The sequence below is a fragment of the Accipiter gentilis genome, chromosome 11 (genome assembly GCF_929443795.1).
Source record: "Accipiter gentilis chromosome 11, bAccGen1.1, whole genome shotgun sequence".
NCBI classification, from domain to species: Eukaryota; Metazoa; Chordata; class Aves; order Accipitriformes; family Accipitridae; genus Astur; species Astur gentilis.
The window spans coordinates 34690066-34710137 of NC_064890.1; the positions used below are offsets into that span (position 1 = coordinate 34690066).

Below are 20072 nucleotides of genomic sequence, written 5' to 3' on the forward strand. Positions count from 1 at the left end.
GCTGCGACCTGATGCGATCCAGCTGCTGCATGAACACTTGGGGGTGAGGTGCCTAGGCACGACCATGGGACACAGCAGACTTGGCAAGGCCGGGAGGGAAGAAAGAGGTAAAAACTTCAGGAGAACCAGAGGAAAAAAAAAAAAAAAAAAAAGATGCCATCTCTCCCTTGCAGAGGCCTCACGAGATTCCCAAATCTCAGCATTGTGAGAGAGCCCTAAGTGACAGCCGATCCCTTTTCTGGAGAAAAGGCCTTGGGGTGGATGAAGAGGTTCCAAGCACGGGATTTTAGACACTGTCTCACAACGTGATTTCTGTTTCTTTTTTTTTTTTTAATCATTGCACAGTCTCATTCATCACAGCAGATGAGCCAGCTCTTGGGAAGAATCAGTAGTGTGTAGAAAAGACTACTTCGCATATTATTTAGGTTGATGGCAATGCCTGATTGCAGAGAGGTGGGTTTAATTGTTCAACTAGTCAAGCGGCGTTCTAGGTCAAGGGCTTCTCTATTGCTATGAAATTCCTGTGTGATGGTAGGCAAGTTGTAAGAATGAGCATTTCCAGACATGCTCACCCTTTCCAAGTGGCTACCTTGATGCCTAGGGTTCTTGGTTCAAGAATGATGATCACCCAAAACCTGTTTGCAGTTATGCTTCAGATGCACGTAAGCAAATGGTGAAATACAAAATTAAGCAAGCGCAGGACATTAAATTGCAGACTCAAATGTACAGCTGCTTCACAGTGCTGCCTCTCCACACTTCAAGACCCCAGAGGCATAGACAGATTAACACCTTCGTACAGGCCTGCAACATTGTGCAACTGAATAATCATTTGTGTTTCGCAAAGATGATGTTAAAATGAGAACCAGAGAGAAATGGTGATATTCATCCCTCATCAGGATGGGCTTTGGACTTTGAGCAAATACATCAACACCGTGAACACACAGAAAATGCGATTAAAAAACAATGAAAAAAATAGCTGCTCAGTGGGGGTTCCAATGAAAAATACTATGTGATTGTGTAATTAAAGCAACCTTAATTGAGGCATTTCCTAATTTCAGGGTACTTAACTATGCTTCTTTAATATTCCTTTCATATAGTGTTTTGTTGTATACATCACATACAGAGTTACACCTCCACTGTGTCTCACGCCCAGTTCTTAGTATTTGGGAAAGACACAGACTCATATGAATTGATACAGATTTCTGGAGCACAAAGAACAGATATGCTGCACTATCCGATTGCTAAAATACAGGTGAAACACACACCGGTTTTGAAAATTTTTAAGAAGCAGTTATTCTTCTGGAGATTCAGTTGCAGGAAAACGGCACAGGATTTTGGCAAGACTCACTCATTTATTACACTTACACAAGATCTAACACATTGAGTCTTGTCTCCAGGTATGCCCGTACTGCAAAAAAATGACATAATAAAGGTTCCTCGCAGAATTTAATCTCTCATTTTCTTTAGTGTCCAGACTTGTTCTGTTTACTCTTGTAGTGTCATAAATTGTGGACTTAGTCGTATGCCATTTTTCCTTTTTTTCCTCCCCTTCCTGAAAAGTGCTCGTAAGAAAGTTAAACATGCATGAAATTAAAGATACACTTTTAATATCGTCTTTAAAGCAAGCCCTTCAAATGCTTCCTCCCAAAAAACCACAACATTGCTTAGGATTATCTATTTATTTATTTCAGTTAAAACATACAATGTTTCATTGAAACTGTGTTGCACTCCCTGCCAACAACTGGAGCTAGAGTGTTGGCCTCTAACCATACAGTGGATATTTACATATGTACACAGATGTACCGTAGGATGCCTGAATGTGGTGGCCTAACAAATACGTTAGACCGTAAAAGTTGTTAAGTTGCTGCATTCAGGAAATTGTAACATCCATGGTAAATTTGAGGAAAAGTATACATGAACCTGAACGATGCTTTTTATGGACCCAAGTGACTCCTGTGTTTACTGCAACATATACATTTGTAATAAATACAATCTTAGTGTTTTCTTACACATCTTAGGTGTGACACATTTCTTCCATTCTTGTAAGCATTATCTTTTGTTGTAAAAGAATCTTTCCTTTGACTGTTGTTAATACAGATGTACAACATGGACAACTCCTTGAAATGATGTAACAATCAGTAATGAGAGAGGAATATATACATAAGTCCCGGTTTCCAAACCTACATTATATACATTATACTTACAGTATATACACACATACAATTTATGTACATAGACTATCATAAATATTGAAAAATAGGTTTAGTTTTAATGGATTAATGTTTTATAAATAACATGTTACATTTATGACTGAAATATCATGGAAGACAGTAATGTCTAACTGAGGTGACAAAACAGTGGTTTAATACTGAAGCTGCTCTTTTGGGTGGTTTGTCATGTAGGTAACTTTAAGCAGACAGGTTTTTAAAAAAAACAAACAACCCATAATTAAATAAATCGTATGTTGGAAATCAACCCAGCCAAGTGGAACTCAACTGTTGCAGGTGGAGAGCCAGTCACCAAATAATGTAACACATAATGTAAAATCTTGAAACTGCTACATTCAGAGAATTAAGTGACATGTATGATACATGATGAGGTGTCATCACAAAAACCTTCCTCCTCTCTGGCTGCTGAGAAGGACTGGGTAGTCACTTCTCATTGACACCTCCTTCCACTTCTACGGTTACTGAGAGAAAGGAGGCTATTTCTCACATTCTTTCTCTCTTTTTAAATGCTGGCAAGGGAAGCGCTTCATCCCTTATGTGCTACAAATGGCTCAAAGGTAGACAACATTTTAATCCTCTTCCACCTTTCTGCGTTTGCGGAGAGGAAGAAGAAAAGCTGCCAAAGTACTGAGGAGGCACACGCTCAGCACTTCTGTGGAGATCAGGTAACATGGGGTAGTTAGCCATGGATGTACAGTACCTGAGGCAGAGAAGTACCTAAGGAGCGTTCATCAGTGCTGACTCTGGGATCGTTAATTGCCAGTTGAGTACCACCGAACTAATAATACGAACAACAAAAGAGGAATCTAACTTCTCATTACAGTTTTACACTACAGACTTAGTGACCAGTACTTACAGTCATGCAGAAGTATCAATACAAAATACCTGCAATTTTTTTCATAGATTTTAAATGGCTGGGCAGAGACTGACATTATCTGCCAAACAGTGACTATCCTTTAGAATTGTTCCTGATTAATTCTACAAGAGCAAAAAAGTCTCAGGCACTGTTTAATCAATGGATTACAGGCCCTTACTTGTTCCCTCTGACACAACGACTGAGTGGAACTTTGTAAATCAGATTTTAAAAACGCATCGTGTCAGATGAAGACAATTGACCACATTGCCATGATTATTTCATTAATAATCTCTGTCTAGGCTTTTGTACCCAATAATTGGGGTGTTTGAGAACCTCTTATAAGCCAAGTACGCTGTTATACAAGTGTTATTTCTCTTCAACCTGGGATAAGAATGAAAGAGTAAACATGCACTAGAAACAAAACAGCTAATCACAACCATACAGCACCTGTTTCATAGCTAGCTAGCTAGGGCTCGTAAGAAACTTACCTATTTCTGAAGCAAACAAGTATGAGATGACTATCCAGCCTATGAGGTTATCTTTAATACTACTATACAGTATAAATTGGAAGAGGAATCCCAGTTGCGTATGCGAAGAGAGTTTGTACCAAGCATGAAATACTGGTGCAGTTATTTTGTGGATTTGACTCAGAAACAGAATAGTCAAGTAATTCAAAATCCAATAACGGATGAGTAATTTGAGAAATACTGTACAGTTTTTGAATATTATACAACTAGTAAACTACATTAGGACCTTTTTGTTTTCCTACAGCCTGGTTCAAGATAGATTGGACAGAAAAAAAACCCCCAACAAACATTGCTACAACTGACAATGGACCTTATTAATAAAGAGAACTCCAGGAGGGAGTTTTATATTAATGGCCTCATATGCTCCCGTGCCATTCAGTTTATATCTACAACAGGAAAAGACACAAAAAGCAAAAACCCCCAAACCCTGTTTTACTCAATTGCACTATTGAGTACCTCAAGAAGGGAAATGTCAACGCCATCTTTACGATTTCTATATTAACTACATTTTTCTCAAACGTACCCGTTCTAAAGGGTGTGGTTTTTTTAAAGCTTGAAATTTTGGGTTTCCACACCATTTTTGGGAACTAAGGTAACTGTAGTTACTTAAATAAGCTGACAACTGATTTTCAGGATTATTTTCACTCTACTTCAAACTAAGTGAATTTCATGGGAAGAATTTGTAATTAGAGAATTTTGACTTGAATTGGTTCATTTTCTGTTTTGGTCATTAGAAGTATTTTTTAAAATAAAATTTCTTCTAATTATGCCTCTACTGAAAGGCAAATTAGATTTAATTTAGGACACTGATTAAATATTTTTTTGAGCTCTTCTACATTATTCTTTCATTCTTTTTAGAAAAATGTTTCTTAAAGTCAAAATAGTGCTTTTGAGGTCCATAAGAATTTTTGGTACAAAAAATAATAGCGTTTCTCTCTCTCTCTCTCATTGGTTATTTAAACACTTTGCTGTAAATTAAAGAGTTATTTCTCACATCAAATGGTTCCATTAGGCACATTCAAGTAAAATAACAAAATATCCAAGTAACAATGATGAAAGCCAAACATGGCTTGATAAAAGTCTACAGAGAGTTCTGTCCATTCTCTGGAATGGAATAAAGTTGTCACTTCCTTCAGCCAGACACTCAGGTGGTTTGATGTTAATATCCACTTCCATCATGCAGAACAGTTTCTTAAAGACAGAGTTCAGGTATTCTACAATCAGAAGAACCATCAGCAAAGAATCTGCATTTTAAAGGAAGCTGAATAGCTCATTTTCGTTCTCAGTAGGTATCTGAGTGAACACTGGCATTTGAAGTGGAGTATTAGAGATTAAACCAGGACAGTTAATGGCCATCAGATGCAACATTCTGGGTCCAGTCTAGAATAATCAGTGTCATACACCCAGTCATCACAAGTATACCGCTTAGAAAGAAGAATGCAGCCTGAAAAAAAGAAAACATAAAAGAAGTATTTCAGACTCTGCTATTACAGCCATAGTCATGCCCACTTATGGCACAAATGCCGTTGCTCATGGAGGACAAAGGAAAAGAGACAAGAGATCACAGTAAACACTAAGGAGCTAGGCATCTTTCTCATACCTGGGGTCCCTTTTCAAATAAAAAAGTACATTTATTTTCAGTATAGCAGGCCTCACCCTCACCTGAGGGAAGTTAATGTAGCGGCTGATACCAGTCGGGCTCTGCCACTGTACTGACTTGATTCTGACTCAGTATGTCTAAGATTTGATTCAGGGTCAGTACGTCTAAGATCAGTAAGAGCACCAACATCAGTCGGGATGTCCCAAATGATTGGTGGAGGTCAGCTTTTATGGGCTAAATTATGTAAGTAGGTCTTGAAAGAAAATTTAAAGGAGAAGGACAAGACGTTTTTAGTATAGCTCTAAAGGGTGATCTGTTGAGATCTGTTTCTTATCAGCAACAGAATGACCCAACTAGTGTTGAGATTGGGGGTTGGGGGGGGTGGGTGAGAGAAGCCATCGAAGTGAACTGAGCCTTGTGATAGTTATCTCCTCAGTTTTGAGTACCTATGCAACTCCCACAACATAAATGCCAGTTCACTGACTACCTTCCCCAGGCGTTTGGAATTCCTAAATTGTGAAGAAGGAAACTAAAGTTCTTGCTCTGAATTAGTAAGCAAGCGTAACTATTACATATCTGTCTATACATACCCCAATCTTTTGCACTGACTTCATTGGCTCCTTCTTGACTAATTTGATATAGAAGGCAGAAGGAAGTATAAAGATCAGCATGGCAGCCGCAGATGCACCTGTATTGAAAAAGGCGTAGAAATAAATATTCATAAACAGGTAAACATAATTTAATCAGATCAGAACTGCATTTTCTGAGATTTGAAAGACTACTTGAACTGACGTGAAAATGCTTACCAATGAAGCCAAAGATGTCTCGAATAGTAGGGACAAAGATAACAAGCACATTGGTAAATGCCAGAAGAGCAACTGTAATGGAACAGTGACGCCACCATCTAAACTCCTTCCCTGCCCACAACAGCTGGGTAATGGAACTGCGGATCTTTTGAAGAGTGGGAATAAAAAAAACAAAACCAAAAAGACAGTTTAGTCTTCATTATGGAAGTCGGTGACTGTCACCTGAATCAGACCTTCCTTCTGAAAGTATTTTAACTTAATTTTCCTGAACACTTCAGATTTTAATAGAAGTTGAAGACAGGCATGAAAGTAGTTGCTTTTTGGGTTTTTTTAATATATTTACTTCCTACACTTGAGAGGCAGCTCTGTGTTTCTGGTTTGTTTCTCTTTTCAGTGATTTATATTCTCAAAGCACAGCCAGTAGTGGAGAAAAAACAAGGAAAAACATCTGTACTGAGGAAAAATAAATCCCAGGGGTTTCTGTAACATCTAAGAATGTTGCTGAACAATGTACACCTAAATGGCCAGAATTTGTGTTCACAGTGTACTTACAAAAACACACTGAGTTTTGTAAGCTTATAATACAATAGTGCAAGTGCTTTTATAAAGGGGCAATCTGTTCCACCTCCCCAGTCAAACCATACCAGCAAAACAATATAAATGAACATATTTGTATCTACTGCTTTATAAATGTTGCCTATTTATTTAATTTATTTTAATTCACAGTATAGAGATATTTCATCAAGCTTATTAGAACAAATATCCTTTTTTGGTTAAGAGAAAAATTATATAAACTAATAAAGGGGAGTTGCCAAATCAGTAAATGACTGCAGCAGGGCAGGTGATGAAAATAAAAAATGGTAATAAGGTTAAAAACATTAATTACTTACTGGGAAAATAACTACAGGTACAGTAAGGGTTACAGCCATAAGTACAGCGAGACGCACAATAAGAAGAAGAACATCAGCACCCAGATAAGCAGAGTAGGTATGAAGTAGTTCTGGTTCGACCCTTCCTATAAAGGAAACAGTATTTTAATTAGATGTAGTTGACATACTTCTCAAACAACCACTTCTGCTCTAAATCCTTAACGAATTTTACTGTTATAGCAATATGAATTGAAAGCCTCAACAGCTCCTGTAAGCACATCTACACAGGGGTAACTTGAAGGCACTGAATCTGTTTTAATCCAGCTTTAATCCTGTGCCTTGGGCCCAATTCTACTACTGATCTCCTTTTGGGTGTACACTTATAAAAGCATAAACAAACCCCCCAGCAAACAGTGTATATTTAGAACCCATAGTAAATGCTTGCTTGTTCTATCTTAAAAGTAATAGCCTGAATTTTGCAGAACAATTCATTTAAAAGAAAGCAGAGAAGGCAACATTCACCATAAAATGTCAGGTATCCAAAGAGAGCAGCCAATAAATACATGAGGAACATAGCAAAAAAAGATACATAGGACACATTCATCATTCTTTTACGGCTTCGGCTGTAAGAAAGAGAAAAAGAAACATTTTTAGCAATGAGAACCTACTGTTTTATACTACTTCTGTTTCTTTAGTGAAATTACAGACACACATCTAACATTTACCTCTTCAGTTCTTCATAGATAGGAAGAATTGCAGGATGGCAGACAAAAGAAAATGTTAAGATTGGGACAGCATAGACGGTCTGAAAAACAAAAGTATCTTTCTTAAGTATCTCAACAGACATTAGAAATTTAGTTTTTAAAAACTCATCAGGAGATTTTTGAGTTTTGACTTAGCTATCAGTTTAGTTTTTGATAAAGACTAGCTATTCTTTACAACTGAACTTTGGCAAAAATTAAAACAAGTTCGTATTATCTTAAACCCAGTCCCTGAGGTACCAGAATACTGTCAAATCCCACTGAAGTCCTTGCTGAGCTGAATGTATTTCCATTGAGAATTATGTTCTGCATCTCATATGCTTAAAGCCATTATAGCCTGATCTTGGTATTGGCTGTTACATACTTCTTTCCCACGAGCAGGCATTCACCACTGTAATTGGGAGCATTCATGGGAGTGAAGACTTTGTGATGGGGAACTTAATGTCTATGCCAAACCCTAGTATACATTTCCCATTCATGTGCTTTTACTATTTCCTTCATCTTCTTCTGCAATCTACTTTTTAAAATGCTTCACTAACTTACTTGAGAAAGCTTGAGAAATGCTGTGCTGAAGAATGAGAGATGCATTTATTGCCACTCATCTCAGGCAGGCACCTCAAGCTCCTCTAATTTCTGTGTATTCGGAGTGTGGAAACACGCAGTCTACAGGAGGTAAACAGTGCCTAACTCTCCTGGAACAGAAAGTCTTAGCACATCCCAAGTTTACAACTGGGCAATTACTTGGAGGAAAAATGACCTAATTTATCTGCTACATACTTAGTCTCTCTTAGTTATTTTCAACAGCAAGTCTGGTTTTCAGTCAGTTACCTGTGAATTGAAGATGAAATATTTTGGCTTGCACACATCATCACTTGTTATGTTTTCTTTTCCCAAAGATGCCAGTGTCACATTTATTAATGTTGCGTTCATGATGTCACTGTCCATAGGACAAGGAATCTGAAACATCTTCCAAATTACCTAGAAATAAAGCCGTGTATTTATTGTTACTTTGACTAGCGCAATATGCGAAACTTTTCAGAAACCGTGTTTAATTTCACTTTGAAATGCAGTTTTACAAGCAATGGAAATCTACAAGATTATACTTACAACAATCAGAAAGAAGACCATGCAAAGTAAGGAAAAGCCACTGGTATAGCCCAAATATCCTGTGTTCAAGAAAGACAAAAAAATCTAAGGTACAATAAACAGAAACACCATTCAAGTCATAACATCATGACAAAATACATTCTGTCAGTGATCTCTTTAGATTGCCATTTTCTTAGTGTTACATAGAACAAGTTAATTATTCATTGACTTTCCGCTAATCTCAACCCAGATCTGAAAGTTCTCAAACACATATTAGGGTCTGTACAGTGAGTCTCTAACATTAAATTTTATAACTTACAAAAAAAACCCCAACCCACAACAAAAAACACCCACCAACAACTATGTGAATTGCTTATTATATACTAAGAACGACTCTAGGATTAATTCTAATAGAATGCACTATGAGATAACAGCCTTTTACTTCTGTTTTTACTGATTCACTTAATTTGTAGAAAGTAGTAACTTGAGAAAGTAATTCACATTGAGACTCTCAGTTAGTAAGGTTCCACTACAAATCCTGTAGTGGAACAAATAGTGTGCAGACTGAATTGTTGACATATATCACTGAATTATAGCCATTTCAGATAAAGCATCTGGTATGAATATTCTGCTACTGCTTGGGATCTAACACGAGAAACGTGAATTCTATTTACTTTGCAAAGACAATTTAACTGCCCAGGTCTAGCATCCCTATTCTTTTGAGACTGTTATACAATATTATACTACTTCACTACTGACCAAAGTAGGTCAAACTTTGTGATAAGAACACAAACAGAAAGTTACCGTTGAGCCTTGTTCTAAAGCTACCTTATCTATTGTCCTTTCATTTCCCACAAACACATCTGTAACTTCAGATGCTTGGATGTCTGGATCTTTTTCTTGTCCTTTTAAATTTTTTTTTATTTTTATTTATATTTTTTAAGTAGACTGACAGCAATTACCTAAACACTGATTAGTCCCAAGAGACAAGTTTGGAGACAGTTGTTAATCCACACAGTACTTCAAGACTCAAACGTTGTATCAACCTATTTCCCCACAATATTTTCAATGCATTTTTATTTTGATTGTACTCCATTGCTTACCTAAATTTTTCAGTAAGGACAGGGGAAGAATGAGGATGACAGACACCAGCAGCACTAAATAGTCGCCGTTAAGATACCATTCTCTGAAGAAAAAAATTAATATTTGTAAGTAATCAAAGTATTTAAAAATTATGACATTTGCAGTTTAGCCTTCACTTCTATCTTCTCCTACAACATATGGCTTCTTCAAAAAGTGTAGTACCTGATGTCACAAAGGATTAGCAACTCACTATATGGACCTAAAGCCCTACAACACCTTCTTATCTCACCCCAAACCTGCATTGTGCCTTTCCTTTAGTGTCCTTTTCTAAAATTAATATGCATCTGGAAGTCAGAAGACAGGAAAGTGAATGACTGGTCGGAAAAGAAGTCAACTGGTATCAATCATGGAAAAAATAGTAATTTGCTTAAATGTTGGCTCCCAACTCTCCAGATGTATTAGAATATTGCAGGGCCCCAGCAGGGTGGTGATCCACTTTTAATGGAAATAAAATTCTGTTGGGTGTCCTGTGGGAGTTAAAGAAAAACAGGTGAGGGCTGGAGTTAAGGCAGTAGCTCAAGCCCACTGGCTGAGAAAACTCCAACAAGCACTGGGAGTCTCTTGGAGGCACGTTTAGTCCCTTTCAGTAGGGAATCTATGACAAGAACCTTAGAATTTTTTTCCTTCAGATCATTTTTTCCATTTCTTCCATAAGAAGCAGCAGCTATTTTTTGACAAAACTTTTGGAGTGTTAGAAGATTAACATCTTCCTTTGAAACACAGAAAAACGAAGTTAGGTCTGTGTAAATAGAACATAATTTCACTGAACTAATAGAAAAACTGACCTTGAGTATTTAATCGTGGCAGGGTAACTGCTTTCTTCATCTGTCCTACAGGATCATCCTATATGCTTTAAGCAATTAAAGTAACACTGAGCATTTATTCACAAATATTAATACTTCATATCCCATTATGGTATCATCTAACAGTATTTATTTTAAAATGGACTGTATACTATTTAGGTAAACAAAGAAAAACTAATGACCTAATTGGAAATTTGTGCATTCATACTCAATTGCTGAATTGCAAGCCTTAATATGGTAGTGGAAATATGAAATAACTTTAACAGACTTGCTCTGGATTTATGTAGTAAATGCAAAAACAATTTGGTCATCTCTTTCCCCAGTTTTATCTGGGATAACTAAATGTAAAAACACATATTTCAGAAAGTTCAGATGTGTACAACATTAACGTCATGTACCTTTTGTTGTTTTTTTGTTTTTTTTTTTTTTTTTTTTTTTTAAATGTAGTAGTCTTGTGGTATATTTAAAACAAATCACAGCACAGGGAATCTTTGCATTTGATACAGTTATAAGAACGTGCACCATTATTGTGCATGCCCCACATGGAGGCCATCAGGACTTTCAGACCAAGGACTTAAAAGTTTTTCTGTGCTGAAGAGTAAAGAATGGGATTGCACAGCTTTAAAATACAGCAGAGTATTTTAAAAATTGCTAAATGAATTTTAATAATGGAGCTAGTATTTGTAATATTGTCTCAGAATTCCAGAATATCTTCTACAGTAAGCATTATTTTGGGACATTTAAACAGGTAAGTGCTTACATTTTAGACAACAGGCTGCCAGAGTGGAATCCATGCCAATGGTAGCCACCCAGACTCCCCTAAGCAATGCATGGAGAGAGTCAGTTAAATGGGGTCCACAATTGCCAGAGCACCGAGAAAAGATTTACTTTAAATCTAGTACCAGCCAACAAGAAAACATTTAAGATACAAATCTCAATTTCTTAATTTTGTCTGCTAGATTTGCAGAGCAGCAGCTGAATCCAGTGAGATTCACAGCCTTTAACTTTCCCTCTTGAACTGCAGCCGATTTTGAATTCTTTTCTGAAGATGGGACAGTTAAAAATACTTGCCTCCAAGCCCCCTCGTAAATCCCTGGAGCAGCCAGTACTTTCTTAAGAAGTAGAAAATAGGGACTTGAATTCAGCCAAAGGAGGGAAATTAACCTTCCCAGCAAAGAATTTGTAAACATTACACTAGTAAGTAAATGGGGTGGGTACATTCTTCGAGTACATTAAAAGAGAGAGAAGAAAAAAAAAAGATGGCTAGCACTGTTGTCATGACAATATCTATCAGCAAGCTGTATGAACACCACCACATGGCTTGAACCCCTTGGGGAACACAGGCAGAAAAATGCCTACCTTCTGAACTCAGGCTTAGGTGCAAGTTGGAGTCTTGAGCTGCTCAGCCCTCTCAAGACTGGGACACTTCAGGACAAGGCACAGAAGTACAACTCTGAAGAGTGAGATTTATAGCACTTAACTCTATCCATCTGAAGTCAGGCATCTTGTTTTAGATAGCTGTTTTTACACACCCTCTCAATATAGAGTGATATGATAAGTTGTTCTTTGGAGATGCCCAAAAGAGGTGTCTAAGCCAGGTGCACTGAACTGACCACTACAGGGGACCACCTTTCTCCACTGATTTATACAAAGACCAGAGTAATGATAAGCTCAAAATCTAACTTTCAGATGCTATGGTTAGATAAAATGAACCCTACCGAAGGCACCCACTTTTAAAGCCAAGCAGGAAAGCCACTATGGAGTCAAGATGTCTCCAGGGCTAAATGGCAATGTGCCCACCATTTTAGTCTTGGGCATATAAACTCTGTCTTATCTCAATGTTTAGTCCCCATCCATGTCTTTTTGAGAACCGTTCCTTAAGACATTCATTACATAACTGCACCTTAGTCTTATATTTAATTACTTCCCACAATATTAACACTAGAAAACCAAAATATTCAGTCCAAACCAGTTGGAATGCAGTAAGAAAGAAAAAAAAACCAAAAACCAAAACCAAACCAACCATAACCACATTTACCTTTCCTTATTGAGAGTATGTACTGACTGGTACATACATTAACACTTACCTGATGTTCTTTAGAGAACTGCTTTCTGTAATATGATGCGATACCTGTATTTTTCTACCCTTTTTCCAGGACAGGCTGGATCTAAATGAAGTGGAGCACTCAGGGGAAGGGCAAACTTACTGTATCTCTGTCTGAGTAAGAAGCTACCCTATGGTGTACCGAACGTGGTCTTCATATAAAAATATATACAGTCTCCGTATTTGTTTCTCCTAATAGTTTCTCTGATGAGGAGTTCTAACACCTACCCTGTGGTCTCTTCGATGTTCATAAATGTCTTGATGACCAATGGTAACTCATATTTCACTATGAAGAGGTAGCTTGACATAGCTGTAGGTGAATAACATCATAGATCATTACAAATATAGAATATGCCACAAGATGCAAGAATCACATAACATGTTTCATAACTTCACTTGAACACAAGCAGTTAATGAACACATGTTGTGTGAAAAAAAAAAGTCTCCAAGAATAAGTAGGGAACAATTACTATTGACAACGCAGACATTTTAAGATCTTGTCCTCACCTCCAATGTTCTGCATTGTAATTGATCCAGACGCAGCAAGTTTTCCAGCCATACCGAATGCCTTCATTCCTAACTGTTCATACAATAAAGATCCTAAAAAAACCAAAAAGAATCCATTGGAAGGGTGTGTTTCACAAAGATACCATATGAAACAAGTACCATATATTTGTAAAATAGTAATTTGCCATACCTCCTTCATTGGCAGTCTTCAAAAGCAGATGCACTGAATACAAAGAAAATATTGAGACAAACAGCAGAAGTATCCTGGGGGGGGGAAAAACATGCAAATTTTTAATAGCCATAAAGGACTTATTGTAACCTTATTAAACAAAGGCGGATCAAACGTAAAAATTAATCATATTAAAACATTATCTGGGAAAAACCTGTAGATTCTAAGGCCAGCTAAAAGCATTCTGAAAACCCAATTAATGCCTAGTTTAGAAAGGATTTTATACTAAAATGCATTTCAAAGGCACAGAGAGAAATTCTAGTGTAGGATGAAACAACACTTCTATTCACTGGCAAGTGGCGTAAGCACCGACAAGTGTCAGTCCATTATAACTGGCTACATTTGATATGAATAGCTTAACAAAGTATCAATAGGAATGGTTTTGTATCCTTGCAAGAAACTGTATTTCTCCTGTCTTCCTATCCTTGTTCAACAGTGTGTCATGCATCTATTGAACATCCAGTTGTGACTAACTGTAGCTAAAGTGAAGATTATCTCTTGGCCTTAAACAAATCAGCTTTTCAGCTTAAACCTGTGTCATGTCTTTTTTTATGTGAAGATGAAACCTCAAAAGCCTTAAAAAATTGACTGAAAATTCAGGTGTATTGAGAGCTGTGTCTTCAAATGGAAATATGAATTTATTGTCATTAAAAAAAAAAAAAAAAAAGGCAGACAACTTTCTTTGTTCAAAAGTTACTCTTCATGTGTGCTTACATAGGAATTACTAGTGGCTTGTTTATCTTCCCCACAGGTTTTACACGCAATATATATGTTATTTCCAGAAGCACATTTGCAACATCTGAAATTTGGATCTCTCAACTGCAATTCTATCCCACAGCAAATGCACTTCCTGGGGTGGCACGCTAGGGGGGACTTCCCAGACTGCTGAAGAACACAGTGGAAAATTACAGTACATTAAAAAAAAAAAATAAAAAAAAAATCCCTGTCCTTTCTTATACCCATACAAGCATTCTGCTTTACAGGAAAGCTAAGAATCAGCACATCTGCTCAAAAATGGCAAGCTCCATTTAGAGTTCCCAGAGCACTCTTTACAATTCTTTTTGTGCCATTTTTAACGTTGACAAAATTGGTAAACACAGCACAAAGAACTGGAAACGAGAACATCTGAGAAAAGCTTCGCAGATCCATACAAGGAATGCAGGAAACTTGTGTTACGGTGCCAATTCGACACCAACACATGCACACAAATAGACCTCTGTATTTCTGACAGGTAGAGAGGGATTAACCAGGATTTAATTTAGCCATCAACTTAGAAACAGCACAGTGAGATGTGCAAGGGTTACATTTCACTAAAACAGCACAGATCCTGGACCCCTCAGTCCTAACCTCGAGTGGCTGCTTACAGTGTTGACAAGATCAGTCAGCAAACTCATCTCGAAGCTCAGTTTCTGGCTTCCAGACCGTATCATTCATTTATTTAGTGCTGACACAAGTGACAAGTCACAGCACTGACACAAGTGACTCCACACAGTCTTCCAAGAATTTAGTGCCTTAATCGACTGCATCTGGAACCTAGTTATTAAAGCATGTCTGTAATGTCCTCAGTGTCATCATAAATCCTCAGTATCATCAGTGATTGACTGCTTTCCTGCCTCGGAACTATACAAACGACACTAAGTTTCAAAAGGTAGCAAGCTAGTTTATCTTTGGATCAGTATGAAGGCAAATAGATCTGAATGCAGTATCTGGAAATGAAAGGTGACTAAACGGTCTCAGCACCCAATTGTTAAATCATCAGTTTTGAACATTTTTTTCTTCAGAAAAAAAGGACCCCCATTATATGCAAATGTCTTCAAATATCTAACCTTAAATTCTTTTTTTCCCCTCTCCTCAGAGATGTTCTAATGTGCATGATGCTGATTATCTTATGAGTGCTGCAGAACATCTTTAGAGCATGAGTGGTGTGTAGAGAGAGATGAAGCATCTCTCTCTCTTCCGAATTCATGCTGCTAAGTTGTTCATTCAGTTTAGCATCATCTAAGTAAATGAAAGTCTTAACAAAAAATTAACAAATCACCATATATTTAAAATAAAATGCTGTAGATCAAAACTTTACACATTGGTAGTTTCTTCAGGAAACGGACAGCACCTTGATATACTGTCAAGTGTCTGGAAGTAAATCTGACCTACAACCTTCTGGCAATCTGGCAACAGAGCAAGGCAAAGTTTGAACTAAACGTTACTCTCCACTTGCTCTTGAACATTCAGCATGTTTATCCATTTCCGGGATAAAAATGCAAAGTTCCTTTGAACATGTCTGTGGCTTCCCATTGGCACTCAGTCACTGATACTACATGTCGTGTGAGCTGAACTGCCTCCAATATATGAAAAATGTACTTTCCCAAGACACTTAGGAGCACCGTACACAATTGTTTCCTCATGCCATTTCCAATTACATTACTGGAGTCTTGTCTTATACCTGAAAGATTTTGCCAATATGGACATACCGATGAAGATATGCCAGTTATTCCACATCCCTCCCTTGCAGGGAGACACCGATTTTTATAGGTGTAGCTGAAACTGGCTCCCTGAATTGAGTAAAAGCATAGCAATAAAAATGATTTCTTTCTTGGTTTAAGTACATCGCACCTCTATAGGCACAACTATGTCAGCTGAGGAAAAGGAGACCGCGTCCCTGATCGTTAGGACTGGGCCACAGAAATTTTTAAGAGTAGACATGACCAGACTTGCAAGAGACAAATAAGCCAATCCCCTTCTGCCTATGTTTTTCTTCTAACTCTCTAGAGCCTGATCCCGTAACTTTTTGTGCAATTAGGACTTCCACTAATTGAAAAGTTTCTCTTGTCACTCTGAAGGAAAAAGCTAATACAGACTTCAGTCTGTTCAGTAGCACCTCTCTCTTCCCCTTGGAAAATGGGAAGTCTATCAGTTATTCATGGAGAAGCTGCAGCTAAGTAGAGGAAAATTCACCGTAAAATGTTTTGTGTGTTGCAGCACTTGCAATGAATCTGTTTAATGTTTGCAAGTCCTTCTGACTGTATCACAACCTCTTAAGTCAAAACAAGCCATGAATCCCAAAATGCAATTCTGCACCTACGGCAATGACTACGTATTTTGTAAAGGTCATATTCTTACATCAAGTATTTTTCCATTATTAATTACAGAGCAGAAAGGTTGTTTTTTTGATGAACCAAAAGATACTTACACAAAAAGAGCAATTCCAGTGTTAGCCATGGCATAAGAAAGACCAAGGATGCCACTACCCACAATAGCATTGCTCAGATTAAATACTGACATTCCAAAGGAAGTAGTACCCGGATGCTGAGAAAAGGGAGATAGGTAATAATTAATAGAAAGTTATTACTTATTTCAGAATTAAAGCAAACATAAATTTGGCAATTTTTTTTTGTTGTTTGTTTTTTTTTTGTTTTTGAAAGGTCACTGCTATGTACTTACATACTGAGTCTCATATTTCTTCTTTCCAAGATTGGAGTCGAGCAAGAAATTTTGGTTTTCTGGATCGATATCCGCATAGTGGCTGGAAAAAATAAATAAAATAAAAATCGCATCATCAGCGACTATCGCGGGCGGCTCGCCTATTCGCCTCCCAACCCGCTTCGACGGGAAGCAAACGAGAAAAACCACCCGAGTGCCCCCCAAAAGAAGGACGCCGCGCCCCCGCCATCCTCCCCAGCGCACAAAGCTGACGCCCGCAGTCACCTCCGCGCTTCTCTTTGACGCCTGTCAACACCGGACCCGAGGCGGCGGCGGTGGCGTTTTCGACACCCCCCTCCCCAAATCTCTCCCCGCCTCACCTCTTCATGGCAGCCGGCTTGGTGGGGTAGGGGTAGCTGTAGTCGTTGCTGTTGGAGCTGTAGCTGCTGCTGTCCTCGTCGGGGGAGATGTTGAACTTGCCCATCTCGGCGCTGCTCATGGTGTCGACGAGGAGGAGGAGGAGGAGGAGGAGGAAGCCGGGGGCTCGGCGGACCCGCTCTTTTGTCCTTGGCGGCGGGGCTGGCCGCGCCTGCGGAGGTGGGAGGCGACGTCAGTTGCCGCAGCGGGCGCCGCGGCCCGTCACGTGGCCCACCCGCCCGCGGGGCTCGGCGGCCCCCGCCCGAGTGGAAAAGTACCAGGCGCGGCGGGGCGGGGGGCGCGCGGGCAGACAAAGGTGAGAGACCTCGCGGCGGGGGGGGGGGGGGGGGGGGAGCCGACGGTACCTGAGGCGGCGGCGGCCACCGGGCTGAGGTAACGGCACCGCCCCCCCCCCCCCCCCCCCACGCCGACAGCGGAGACTGATGCAACACCGATGGGCGATTGTCACATTGGCCACCTCTCTGTTTACCTTGCCCCCCCCCCCCAATCCCGCCGGTGACATCCCGGCGGCGTTTCCAATGGGAAAATGGAAATCGGTCGCGGGACCGCACCGGGTTTTTTTTTTTGTTTTGGGGTTGGGTTGTTTTGGGTTTTTTCCACCTTTTTAGGATGCTGCAGCGCCCGCCGGCAAACCGAGGTGGTGGTGGTGGTGGTGGTGGGAGGGGGGCTGTCGCCAGACAAAGGCGCGGAGGAGCGGAGCCCCGCTGCTGCGCCCCAAAACTCGCCCCGTGGCGTGAAGAGCCGAGCCGTACCTTCTCCGCGGGAGCCTGAACGCGAGGTGTCCTCCCGAAGCCTCGGAACGGGGAGACGCTCCTCTCCGCTGCTGCTTCTCGCAAGGGGAATAAAACCCTGAGCTACAAAACGCCGGGGAAAACAACCACCCTGAATAAATAAAGGTAGAAAAAAAAAAACTACCCCAAAAAACCAAAACACAAAAACAAACAAACAAACAAAAAAATCACTGAAGAAAAGCCAGCGGTGTAAAAGGGGAAGAAAATATCGCCTCGGCGCTGGTCGCTCCCGCTCTGACGGCCCCCTCGGGGCGCCGCCGCTCTTCAGGCAGGAATGCGGGCGCGTCATCGCGGAGGGGCGCGGCGCTCGCCCGCCGCCGCGCCGCCCCCCGCCCTGCCCGGCTGACCCCCTGCCGCCGCCGGGGCGGGAGGAGCCGGGTGTGAGTGTGTGTGTGTGGGGGGGTGTCAGTCGGGGTTTCGCTGCCGGGGCTTGTCAGGAGCGCTCCCTGAAGGTGCGAGCATCCGCAGCCCGGACCGCAGCAGCGGGTACAACCCCAGCGAGGTTGCCAGTTCCCGCCTCGTTTGCCAGCCTGCGGCGCGGTGCCGGGGCTCCCGCTCCGGCGTTTCCCGGTAGCTGGGTGCACGACGGGGTGTTTGTGTGGTGTTCGTGTGAGGTGCCGGCGACCCACAGCTCCGGGCTGGAGTCACTTGGTGTTTTTAATACGGGAGCGAGCCGCGGTAACACGTGCAAGACCCGGGGGGGGCAGACGAGAAAAGGATCCCCGAGCCTTCCCTGCGGGGAAGCGATGCGGGATGACGGCCTCCCCCTAGTGATGCGACGCAGGATAAACCTCACTTTAGGGAAAAGAGGGAGCGGAGGGGGGTGGGTGGGGTGTGTGTGTGGTGTGTGTGGAATTAACAACCTGCTTCCTTTTCCTCAATCTTTTTTGAGGGCTTTGGTGCTCGATCCCCTGTGGAAGGGGGCAGCGGGGCTTTGGGGTTCGCCCTAAGCCCCTCACACACACGCAGCGAGGTTGCGGGCAGCGAGGCACCGTTTGCCCCCTGTTTCTTGAGGGAGGGTGGGTGGGGTGGTCGAAGCTCGACCCCGGCCGCGCTTCTCCCCGCGGCAGCAGCCTCGAGTATGGCGGAGGTGAGACGGCAGCGACTCGGCACCCTTCGAGGGGCAGCGAAGCCCCTCACCCTCCACCGGACCCCAGCTGAAGCGGGGCGGGACAGGGGGGGACGACACACAGCGAGGTTCCCCTGAGGCGAAGACGGCGCGGGCAGGCGGCGGCAGCCTTAACGGTTAACGCCGCAGAACGTTCTCGAAGCGCCGCCGCCGCCATTGCGGGGTTGAGGAAGGGGAGGGGGGGGGGGGAGCGAGGGGGAAGGGAGAAGGGGCGGAGCCCGGCGAGGGCACGCGCAGGAGATGCAGAGCCGAAAATTTTCCATCACTGCAGTTCTCCCCCCCCCCCCCCGCCCCCAACCGCCGCGGTGACGTCACGCCCCCCCCTTCCCGCCTAGTTCTCCGCAGCCCGGGCCGGCGTGTGAGGCGGCGGGACGCGCTGCGGCGCCTTGAGGCGCCGCAGCGCGTCCCGCCGCCTCACACGCCGGCCCGGGCTGCGGAGAGCGAGCAAGGGGTGTGTGGGGGGGGACCGGGTCGGTGGTGGCCGCGGCCTCGCACCTGCTTCCACAGCGGGTCGGTGCCGTGGGGTGTGTGGCCCTGCCCGGTCCGTGGTCGGTGAGGCGGCTGAGGGTGTTTTCCCGCCTCTGTGAGGGGCCGGGTGGGCGCTGCCGGTTCCGAGATACCGGGGCTAGCGTGTGTGTGTGGGAAGCAGGTTATCCACCTTTTTGGTTAGGAACAGCGAACGCGTTTTTCAGTCAGTCCCATTTTTCGGGTGTTAGGAGTTCTGTGAAATCACTGTTTGCGCCAGAGAGGTCAAGGTGACCTGTTTTATTGTGGGTTT

The 20072-nt window shown here is 41.7% G+C and overlaps 1 protein-coding gene across 1 annotated transcript; it reads right to left on the minus strand.

Annotated features, from left to right (window-relative positions):
• Nucleotides 1-1664: 1664 nt before the first annotated feature.
• Nucleotides 1665-18428, minus strand: SLC38A2 (solute carrier family 38 member 2). The gene is made up of 16 exons (XM_049813637.1): nucleotides 18127-18428; nucleotides 17317-17525; nucleotides 16958-17039; nucleotides 16707-16822; nucleotides 13481-13554; nucleotides 13291-13383; nucleotides 13012-13093; nucleotides 9837-9919; nucleotides 8755-8813; nucleotides 8476-8625; nucleotides 7612-7691; nucleotides 7409-7509; nucleotides 6908-7032; nucleotides 6018-6162; nucleotides 5802-5899; nucleotides 1665-5055 (listed from the first exon to the last, which is right to left on the minus strand). Exons 2-16 carry the CDS (start codon nucleotides 17433-17435, stop codon nucleotides 4957-4959), a joined length of 1506 nt encoding a protein of 501 aa, XP_049669594.1. The 5' UTR covers nucleotides 17436-17525; nucleotides 18127-18428; the 3' UTR covers nucleotides 1665-4956.
• Between the last annotated feature and the right edge of the window lie 1644 nt (nucleotides 18429-20072).

What these genes read in the sequence shown, in the direction of transcription:
- SLC38A2 (XM_049813637.1), bottom strand. Translation starts at nt 17,435, where the DNA reads ATGAGCAGCGCCGAGATGGGCAAGTTCAACATCTCCCCCGACGAGGAC. An exon ending in ACTGGAATTGCTCTTTTTGT is followed by an intron (nt 13,555 to 16,706) that starts GTAAGTATCTTT and finishes TCCCCCCCCCAG; the next exon opens with GATACTTCTGCTGTTTGTCT. An exon ending in GAAGACTGCCAATGAAGGAG is followed by an intron (nt 13,384 to 13,480) that starts GTATGGCAAATT and finishes TGGTTTTTTTAG; the next exon opens with GATCTTTATTGTATGAACAG.